The sequence below is a fragment of the Gastrolobium bilobum genome, unplaced genomic scaffold (genome assembly GCF_033153095.1).
Source record: "Gastrolobium bilobum isolate Gb01-03AN ecotype WA unplaced genomic scaffold, APGP_CSIRO_Gbil_v1 utg32687, whole genome shotgun sequence".
Taxonomy (NCBI): Eukaryota; Viridiplantae; Streptophyta; class Magnoliopsida; order Fabales; family Fabaceae; genus Gastrolobium; species Gastrolobium bilobum.
The window spans coordinates 21825-33106 of record NW_026895276.1 but is presented as its reverse complement, the minus strand read 5'-3'; the positions used below and the strand labels follow the sequence as shown (position 1 = coordinate 33106).

General features: G+C 37.3%; 1 protein-coding gene across 1 annotated transcript; it reads right to left on the bottom strand.

Annotated features, from left to right (window-relative positions):
• Positions 1–6063: 6063 nt before the first annotated feature.
• On the bottom strand, positions 6064–9728 carry LOC133303517 (uncharacterized). Its single transcript, XM_061503437.1, has 4 exons — positions 9696–9728; positions 8722–8898; positions 6387–7620; positions 6064–6215 (listed from the first exon to the last, which is right to left on the bottom strand). Exons 1-4 carry the CDS (start codon positions 9726–9728, stop codon positions 6064–6066), a joined length of 1596 nt encoding a protein of 531 aa, XP_061359421.1.
• Between the last annotated feature and the right edge of the window lie 1554 nt (positions 9729–11282).

Genomic DNA, 11282 nt, shown 5'->3' with positions numbered 1-11282 from the left:
AGATGGGAACGAATCTTTGTCCATCAATGGTGTAGTTGATAAACCCATGCCAAAAGCAAGCCTCAACTATCAAGTCGTGTCTCCTCAATTTTTCTAGAATGTCTGGTTGTTCTTGCTTTTCTTCCCACCAAGAATAGCGGTGAATGATTTGAGTCCTAAGTGCCTCAGCTATGTACAGTAGATCTTTTCAATATACTATCTTGCTCTTGGTAGGTTGAAACCTATTACAATGTACCTTAAATTCACAAACCTCTTCAGCATTAAAATTTGTATAAAGGAAGCTCTCTATAGTGGCTAGACTAAAAGAAACCTCCACCCCTCTCACCCAAGACTTCTTGGTCTGTCCAATAGTCTCCTTGTCAACACTGGCACAAAATTCCCTCAAAATGTTACTGGGACTCGCAGCTAGAAAAGAGACCAATGTCTCCCATTGCCTCCTCCTAATTACATAGGTGAGCCTTCAGGCAAACCAAGGTTGATTTTCCTTTCAGGTATGATGGGCTTGGATAGAAACTAAGTCTTATACCTGTTTTGGTATTCAGCTGAGAGAAATTTTGTATCATCAAAATTAGCTCCTCTAATGTTGCCTGAAGAAGCCCTAAAGCCTCTTTGTGCCAGAGCTGGTCCCTTTCTTTTTCTGAACCTTTTTGCCCTAAAAAACCAAAAAAGTTACAGCACAAGTATATATTTAGTATAGAATTCACACACTATAAATAGCAGAAAATTAGCTTACTAAAAATCAATATTAGAACCAATAACATATTATCATATTATTGCCACAGGTATAATGAAAATTCCCAGATTTATTCTTGCTTATCCTCCAAATTTCAAATCAATAGGCTATAGCTAGTTGACGGATCTTCATCTTATTATATGACAATAATTCCTAATCGTGGTATCTTGATCATAGCACCAGAATCAGCAAGTTTCCTTTACATGGATAAACTCCACAATCAGTTAACATTTTGCATATAAGTCTAAATTAATGGCTACAGATTCATGCTCACCATCAAAGTCACTATACTGGTCCTAACAGGGATATACATTGTTAAACCAACTCAACTATGCACAACCAAACGGGATATCAAGTATATGTTTGTCTGTGCATTAAACCAGTTAGATATATTCAATAATGTTCTTCAAAAGTAATAGAGATAGCATAAATATCAAAGCCAGGTGAACAACCAGTGACAGATTGATATATACTAAAAGTGCAGCCTATGTTTAAGGCAAAGCAGACAATGGCAACAAACTATGCACCTTACATACTAATAATATAACCAGTGTTGTTGTGTATAAGATTATGCCTTAGGTAAGTTCAACACGGTCCATAAATTGCATCCATGTAGATGCATTCATCATATCTTAACAAATAGCAGTGACTAGATCCAAATGCAATAGAAAACTATGAAGCAATTGAATGAAATAGGTGACTGTTGTTGTCTTCCTTCCTATGGTTCCACCGACTGCACCATTGACAATCATCCTGGTATCTGGTGTCATCCCGTTGTAAAAGACTCTGACCTTCTTCTCATCTGGAAAGTCATATTGAGGACACTTTCTGATCAGTTCTTGGAATCTGTCCCAAGATGTACAAAGAGTCTATCCCGGCTGCTGAATGAAGTTGGTGATCTCGTTCACCAACTTGTTGTACTTTTCCCGAGAAAAATGCTCAGCAAAGAACTTAGCTGCTAGATCATCCCATGTTCGGATACTGTTAGGGGCTTGTCGGTCTGGCCATCTGAGGGTTTTTCCGGTTAAGGCAAAAGGAAACAGCCTGAGTCTGATTGCATCGTCAGACACTCCATGATGCTTGGTGGTGTCACAGATTCTCAAAAATCTGTCCATGAAGTCGTGAGGATCTTCGTAATCCACTCCGCCGAAAGGGTTATACTCCACCAGGTTAATCAGAGACGGGTTGATGTCAAAATTGTAGGCCTCTATCTGTGGCCGGACAACACTAGAGTTCGACCTTGTGAACATAGGATCCAGAATTGACTCCATCAACTCTGCTGCAAGAGGTGGAGGAGGAGGTTGATTATTAGCAGCCATCACTGATTCTTTGCGTGGCTTAAAACTTGTAGATCCTTCTTGATTTCTTTGCTCTGCTCGTTTTCGATTTTCCTTTACAGTTTTCTCGATTTCTGGATCAAACTGTAAAGAATCTCGATCTACTTTACCTCGCATAAACTACAGCAAAAAGATTAGTAACAAAACAGAATCCAATCAAGAAATTCAAAATTTAAAAATAAATTAGGCATAGTCAATCCCCGGCAACGGCGCCAAAAACTTGTTGCGTAAAATCGCAAGTGCACCGATCGTACCAAGTAATAAAAGATGAGTAAGAATATCGTCCCACGAGGATTGAAGCACCAAATTTAATTTAACTATCCCTTTCTTATTGGATGAACAAAAGTTGGTTTTTGAGAGTAATTGTGTTTGTAACAATTGTGAACTATTCAATATTTTGCGAACAATTCAGAGAGAAAATTGAAAACTTAGAATAAAAGGTTGAGATTTGAGAAAAATATTTAAAAAGCTATTGCAGTAAAGGACGCCAACACCTTTCTGATCCCCACCTTGTAATATTAATTAGTGTTACATTCAATTATCCAATTGATCAAACAATTCACTATCTATTAATTAATTAGTTCAGCCCTAATCCCTTAGTGATCTTAACTTTATTAACCCTATTAGAATCCTAATCCCTTAGAAATCCTTTTTCAAGTTAATCCTTTAACCCAGTGAATTTTTCACGTTTGCAGTTCATGTAGCCTATCCCTACTGCATACATGAACTGTTATTTTACCCTTTGTCAGGAACTAGAATCCCAATATTCCTATTGAAAACTCTAACCCTCGCAATCCTAATAGAGTGATCAATTCTAAAAGATTTATAGATGAAGAACAGGATAAAATAAATGCAATTCAAATAATTAAATATAAATTTAACCAAACTACAAGGGGTTCACATCAAGGGTTGTGACCCTTACCACAATAATAAAAGACTAGCCAGACATATTCATGTCTGACAATTCAAAATATTCAAAAGAATTCATAAAACAAAAGAATAACCGGAAGAATTGAGAAGAAGAAATCTTGATCTTCAGTCACCGAAAGCTTGCTCCGATTCCTGTTGCTCGCAATTTCTCCCGTGCAAAAGTTGTCTTCTTTAGTTTCTAACTCCCTTTTTATAATCTGCAATCCAATCACGTCATAATCTTCAGATATTTGATTTTTTTTCTTTCCGTTTCTATTTAAATTTTCAATCACGGAATTTTAAGATTCAAAAACCGACGCCCGACGCGCTTAACGCCAATTTCACGCGATTCGCGCGGGCGATTAATGAGGATTCCTGAACTTGGCGCGACTAGCGTGGAATTCACGCTATTAGCGTGAAGAAACAGTGAGTAATGCAATGTCGACGCGATTTTCTTGATTTTCCACGCTAGTAGCGTGATATTCAAGCCATTAGCATGAGGTTCTTTCAAATCTCACGCCATTAGTGTGAGATTCAAGCCTTTAGCGTGAGAATGCAGTGGCCGGCACTTTTCCTCAGTTTGGAAGCCATTAGCGTGGAATTCATGCCACTTGCTTGAAGAGTAATTGGTCATGACGCGATACGCGCCAATCTCTCGCTTTCCTCCTATAAAAACATAAAATCAGAATGAAAGTGTGGCTAAGATGGATCGTCAATAATTCATTAAAAATAATACTTTTATCATTGAATTACTGTTAAATCCTTATTCTTTTTAAGCCAAAATATCTATATGCAGAAGGCACATCAAACAATTCCCAGATTCAGATATTGCTGTCCCCAGCAATAAATAAGATCAAACATCAGGCAGCAAGGATTAACTCTGTGAGAAGAATTTATGTCACTAATGCAATTTTCTACATTGAAGAGATTCAGAGTTATAATGCTATGCATGAGTGAATTCAAAGTTGAGAATCTCAGGAATCACCTTTGGTATAAGGAATTAGAATCCAATTTTATCACTTCTTACCAGGATAATCATTGCACTTGTCACTCTTGTGTATTGGGTTCAACTCTCAATCCATCAGTGCAATAAGACTACCATAAGCTTGATCTTATTCTCAAGTTCCTAAAGATGAGGAACATGTAAAACATGCACAATTAGATCCAAAGGTCTTTGCAGGGTTGTAACTTGGCTTAGGCTAGGGTCAGAATATCTGGGAAAGTGGCTCATTTTCACTGTATATGAGATTGAAACACAACGCTTTATTTTCAGTTGTTCACACTCAGACACAATTTCACTTAGTCTTTTCCTTTCTATTCATACTTTTCTTTTTCTTCTTGACCTTTTCATGCTTTGCTGTTGCTTAGCTACTTTTCATTTTGTTTTTTTTCTCTTTGGTCCCAACTTTTGCTTTCACTATCACTTTATTTCAGTGAAATTGTTCCTTAAATACCTATAATTAGTGCTTCAATCTCATCCAAGGTGTGTTGATAGGAATTAAGCTAAGAGTCTTATGGTTAAATTCAACAAGAAACAACAGGCTAAGGCTCAAAGGGTTAGCAATGAATTTTTTTTTTTTTTCGGGTCAGCTATTTGGCCAATGAGTTAACAAGAAAGAATTGCCTTTATCATTTCAGATCATGCATGTATTACAGAGAAACAGATCAAGTTCTAGAGTATTATCACAGTGGGGCCTCTCTAAAAAAAATTACTGTATAGGCTCAAACCTCACGGCTGTGAAATCAAACTAGAATCGAAATTCCATTATCATCACATATCAACTGTAACTCTCAACAAATAATTCAATCAAACGAGCAATAACAACTCTTATACTTCAATGTATTACTCAAAACATTTATCCATTATGACTTCTCACATAGTATCTTATATGCTCTCTAAGATTTAATCATCTTATTGCATGAGTAGCTAACACATATCCAGGTATGTTGCTCAGAGAATTTCTTCTATCAAAACCAAATATCAAAACAAAAACAAAAATATCAATAGAAAATGAGACAAAAGGTTCGGATATCTCTCCTGATTCAGAAAATTTTTCTGTTGGAGGTCATTTCTGTCTAGTTCCGCTGTACTGCATGTGGTGCGCCCAATTCCCAGATTTAAAACATTGCTGTCCCCAGCAATAAAAACTAAACTAGGCAAAGAATAAGAAATTATGCGCAGGTAACACACTCATACTGGTTAAAGCATCAAGTCAACATATATCAAAAGATATCTAAACATCATAACATCTCAATTGTCTCCACACAAAACAGGAATGTAAAAACATAATCAAAATAACAAATAACAAAAAAATAAATAAATAAATAAAAATAAATAAATTGAAAAGGACTGACTCAACACTCTTGGGTTGCCTCCCAAGAAGCGCTTGTTTAACGTCACGAGCCTGATGTACCTCTTGTGATTTATGGTGGTTGGAAGCACGCTACCTTTGATGACCTAGTCTTCTTGGTCCAGTATTGTTTCCTTCCATGATCATATGCATGTGGATGAGGAGGAGGGTTCTCAAGAACTTTAAACTTAGTTTCCACATGTTTTTCCTTGCTCTTGGGCTCTCCCATCTTCACCATTGGCTTGCTTCCTTCATGCCATTGATGAACTTCCTTCTTGTTCCCTTCCTCAGCCTTTTTCTCTGCAATGTAATTGACTTGATTCTTAGGTTGAGACACAAGCAATGGAGGAGCTTCATTTATGAGTACCTTGAATGTTGCTTGCTCTCCATCCACGCGCATTATCAATTCACCCTTAGGTACATCGATTAACGCTCCTGAGGTTGCTAAGAATGGCCTCCCGAAGATCATAGGCACACTGCATCTTCATCAATGTCAAGGATGACAAAATCATCAGGAATTAGAAATTTGTCTACCTTGACTAGCACATCTTCCACAATACTATGTGCTTGCTTTGTTGAGCGGTCGGCCAGTTGAACATTCATCCTAGTTGGCTTCACTTCATTAATTCCCAGCTTCTTCATCAGAGTTAATGGCATCACATTAATGCTAGCACCAAGATCGCATAAGACTCTCTACAGTCGTCTTGCCAATGGTGCATGGAATACTGAAGCTTCATGGATCCTTCAACTTTGGAGGCATGTTTTTCTCTAAGATTGCACTGCATTCCTCTGTTAGTGTAATCGGTTCATCCTCTGTGAGCTTCCTCTTCTTAGATAATGTTTCCTTCAGGAATTTGGCATATGAAGGCATTTGCTCTAGAGCTTCTGCAAAAGGAATATTAATCTGCAATTTCTTAAAAATATCTAAAAATTTAGAAAATTGCTTCCTTTGCTCATTTTGCTTGGGCCTCACTGGATATGGAAGTTTCTCAAAACGTGAGAAATCTCATTGCTTCTTTTGAACTGCAGGAGGTTGTTCTTTTGCTTTTTCTTTGCCTTCTTGAGTGTGCTCATTCTTTCCTGTAGAAGCTTCAACTTCCTCTTTTTCTAGCTCCTCACTTTTAGTAGTGATGGCATTGCAGTGCTCCCTTGGATTCACAATGGTATCACTAGGGATTGTTCCTTGACTCCTCTCAGCAAGTTGTCTTGAAAGTTGGCCTATTTGAGTCTCCAAGTTTCTGATGGATGCATCTTGATTCTTGTGGTAGGCTCTTGTCTCATTTATGTGATCATTAGTGGTCTTGGAAAGCTGTATCTTCACTTTCTCCAATTCGAATGGCTCTTTATGTGGAAGAAGAGGAGGTTGCAGATAATTGTTGGAGTTGTAATCCAGACCTCCACCTTGATTTCTCCTCTGAAAGTTGTTCCCTTGGCCGCCATTCTGATTCCTCTGGTAACTTTGGGTATTCTGTGGTGTCCTTGGGTCATACCAAATTCCGATGACCTGGAATGGTTCAGCTCTATTAAGTGTAGGGCATTCATTAGTATCATGTGGCTCCTTGCAGTACTCACAGTTAAATACATTAACTTTAGATGTTGAGATCTGCATCTTGTCGAGCTTGGCATTCAGACTGGCTAGCTGTTGAGAGATTACTTTTTTCTTAGCTAGTGACGCATCATTGTTCCCCAGTTGTAAGATTCCCCTCTTGGATTGAACTGGCTGAACTTCCATTGAAGCATTATCGGTTCTCGCCATGTAATGAATCAGTTCCAGAGTTTCAGCTGTTGTCTTCCTTCCTATGGTTCCACCGGCTGCACCATTGACAATCATCCTGGTATCTGGTATCATCCCATTGTAAAAGACTCTGACCTTCTTCTCATCTGGAAAGTCATATTGAGGACACTTTCTGATCAGTTCTTGGAATCTGGCCCAAGATGTACAGAGAGTCTCTCCCGGCTGCTGAATGAAGTTGGTGATCTCGTTCACCAACTTGTTGTACTTTTCCCGAGAAAAATGCTCAGCAAAGAACTTAGCTGCTAGATCGTCCCATGTTCGGATAATGTTAGGGGCTTGTCGGTCTAGCCATCTGAGGGTTTTTCCGGTTAAGGCAAAAGGAAACAGCCTGAGTCTTATTTCATCGTCAGACACTCCATGCTGCTTGGTGGTGTCACAGATTCTCAGAAATCTGTCCATGAAGTCGTGAGGATCTTCGTAATCCTCTCCGCCGAAAGGGTTCTTCTCCACCAGGTTAATCAGAGACGGGTTGATGTCAAAATTGTTGGCCTCTATCTGTGAACATAGGAGCCAGAATTGACTCCATCAACTCTGATGCAAGAGGTGGATGAAGAGGTTGATTATTAGCAGCCATCACTGATTCTTTGCGTGGCTTAGAACTTGTAGATCCTTCTTGCTTTCTTTGCTTGGCTCGTTTTCGATTTTCCTTTGCAGTTTTCTCGATTTCTGGATCAAACTATAAAGAATCTCGATCTACTTTACATCGCATAAACTGCAGCAAAAAGATTAGTAACAAAACAGAATCCAATCAAGAAATTCAAAAGTTAAAAATAAATTAGGCGTAGTCAATCCCCGGCAACGGCGCCAAAAACTTGTTGCGTAAAATCGGCTAGTGCACCGATCGTACCAAGTAATAAAAGATGAGTAAGAATATCGTCCCACGAGGATTAAGGCACCAAATTTAATTTAACTATCCCTTTCTTATTGGATGAACAAAAGTTGGTTTTTGAGAGTAATTGTGTTTGTAACAATTGTGAACTATTCAATATTTTGTGAACAATTCAGAGAGAAAATTGAAAACTTAGAATAAAAGGTTGAGATTTGAGAAAAATATTTAAAAAGCTATTGCAGTAAAGGACGCCAACACCTTTCTGATCCCCACCTTGTAATATTAATTAATGTTACATTTAATTATCCAATTGATCAAACAATTCACCATCTATTAATTAATTAGTTAAGCCCTAATCCCTTAGTGATTTAACTTTATTAACCCTATTAGAATCCTAATCCCTTAGAAATCCTTTTTCAAGTTAATCATTTAACCCACTGAATTTTCCACGTTTGCAGTTCATGTAGCCTATCCCTAGTGCATACATGAACTGTTATTTTACCCTTTGTCAGGAACTAGAATCCCAATATTCCTATTGAAAACCCTAACCCTCGCAATCCTAATAGAGTGATCAATTCTAAAAGAATTATTGATGAAGAACAGGATAAAATAAATGCAATTCAAATAATTAAATATAAATTTAACCAAACTACAAGGGGTTCACATCAAGGGTTGTGACCCTTACCACAATAATAAAAGACTAGCCAGACATATTCATGTCTGACAATTCAAAATATTCAAAAGAATTCATAAAACAAAAGAATAACCGAAAGAATTGAGAAGAAGAAATCTTGATCTTCAGTCACGGAAAGCTTGCTCCGATTCCTGTTGCTCGCAATTTCTCCCGTGCAAAAGTTGTCTTCTTTAGTTTCTGACACCCTTTTTATAATCCGCAATCCAATCAGGTCATAATCTTCAGAGATTTGATCTTTTTCTTTCCGTTTCTATTTAAATTTTCAATCACGGAATTTTAAGATTCAAAAACCGACGCCCGACGCGCTTAACGCCAATTTCACGCGATTCGCGCAGGCGATTAATGAGGATTCCTGAACTTGACGCGACTAGCGTGGAATTCACGCTATTAGCGTGGAATTCACGCTATTAGCGTGAAGAAACAGTGAGTAATGCAATGTCGGCGCGATTTGCTTGATTTTCCACGCTAGTAGCGTGATATTCAAGCCATTAGCGTGAGGTTCTTTCAAATCTCACGCCATTAGCGTGAGATTCAAGCCTTTAGCGTGAGAATGCAGTGGCCGACATTTTTCCTCAGTTTGGAAGCCATTAGCGTGGAATTCACGCCACTTGCTTGAAGAATAATTGGTCATGACGCGATACGCGCCGATCTCTCGCTTTCCTCCTATAAAAACATAAAATCGGAGTGAAAGTGTGGCTAAGATGGATTGTCAATAATTCATTAAAAATAATACTTTTATCATTGAATTACTGTTAAATCCTTATTCTTTTTACGCCAAAATATCTATATGCAGAAGGCACATCATTTACCTCCACAAAAGTCCACCAAAAGGTTGGTATTTGGGAAATACCCGATCTAAGGATTTGTTGTTTGATATTTTGGGACAATTGTACCCTTCATTTGTGACAGCTAATCTTCATAACTAGTCTCTCTTTCTTCATCAGAAAAGGTCATGGATCTTCTACTGTGAGCACCTGGTGTTGAAACCAAAAGCACTTCTACTAAACTCATCCGAAATCGGAAGCCATTTTCTTCTAAGGGAAAAACCTGATCTCCAGTGAGTTTTCTTGTCTCAGGCATCGCGAGTTGTCTCCATTGTTTGTGTTTGTGATTTATATGGGGTTATTTTTATTTTCAAACCTTATTTGTAAAACTTTCGTATTTTGTGCTCTCTTTGGGTTGATGGTTATTTTGAGCGTACTTTGGCTCCTACGCCCAACGCTCTGAGTTGCTATAACCTTGTTGATGAGTTAACATGATTTTTGAAGTCAATCTTCCCTTTCACCTCATTTTCTCACTGCCTGTCTCCTTTATTCGAAGTGTAATTTGTACAAATCTAAAATGAAGGGGGTTTAGCTACTGGGTGTTGTTGGTGACCTTATTTAATTTTATTAAAAAAAAAATCATTTTTTTTATAAAGTAATTCATTATTTTTTTGTTGATCTATATTTAATTTATGTACTGGGTATGAGTGTTGGGCATGTATTGCATTTTTTTTTTTAGAACATTAGCTCTGTACCTGTATGTCATTGTAGAACAATGATTCACAGTCATTGTCTTGTCTTTTGTTTTGTTGGCTACGCAATCCATCCCCACTGGTTCCAAAACAATGGTCGAGTTCCCCCCATCCTTTTTTTATTTAAAATTTATACTGATTCACAGCGTTTGTGATTATTACAAATTGAAGTTAATTATTGCATGTTTGAAGCTTGACTTGTGTGTTAGCAAAGGTATTTTATGGTAACCTTAGGCCTACAAAGATGGTAACCTTAATTAATGGATTAACCCCTGTATGTACTGTACTCACTCATCATATCTTGGAAAAAAATGTGGGTATTGCATCTGTTGGAGATTTACTCATTTTTAATGTTCCTTATTTTGATCTGTTTGTTTAATTTTATTTATTTTTTGGATTCACGGTGTTACTATATTTTATATGTTGTGTATATTTTAGTGTTGTTAACCATATATTGTTGCATGGATTAACTTTTATCATTTTTGTGTTAGATTATGGCGATGAATGCAGAAACAGAGTGAATTATAATCGTGGTACTCATTACTCATTTGGAGTGTTTGAATCGAATTACTTTGTTCTTGATGGGTGTATGTGCTCTGCTATTAGACAAGTTTGACAAAAAGGAGAATTAGTAGGAAGAGAGTTAAATGGGATTTTCATAGTAGGTCTAGGATAAAGGAAGTCAATTTACAAAGAATAGTTTATATTAGTGACACTGCTTGTAATGAGAATACAAGAATGGACAGGATGTGCTTTTATAAATTGTGTGAGTTACTAAAAAAGGTTGGGATGCTTCAACCGACTAAGCACATGGGTGTAGAAGAGCTCGTTGCCATATTCCTTCATATTTTAGCCCATGATGTTAAGAATAGGATAATTAAAAGATAATTCATGAGGTCTGGGGAAACCATAAGTAGACAATTCACAAAGGTTTTGCATGCTATTTTAAGATGTTATACTGTTTTACTGAAACGACCTGAGCCGGTCCCTGAAAATTCAATTGATGACAAATGAAAATGGTTCGAGGTAACATAGGAGGGTACATTATGTTCATTTCGTAATCATGACAAGAGAATACTAATATTTTTGTCTCTTCATTATTACTTTTACTTTGAGTT

Excerpts from the sequence above, each read along its gene's own strand:
- LOC133303517 (XM_061503437.1), bottom strand. The coding sequence starts at position 9,728 with ATGCCTGAGACAAGAAAACTCACTGGAGATCAG. Across the intron at positions 7,621-8,721 it reads TCTTCTTCTCAATTCTTTCG|ATAGAGGCCAACAATTTTGA; the intron begins GTTATTCTTTTG and ends CTATGTTCACAG. Across the intron at positions 6,216-6,386 it reads GAATGAGCACACTCAAGAAG|AAGCTCTAGAGCAAATGCCT; the intron begins GCAAAGAAAAAG and ends TTCCTTTTGCAG.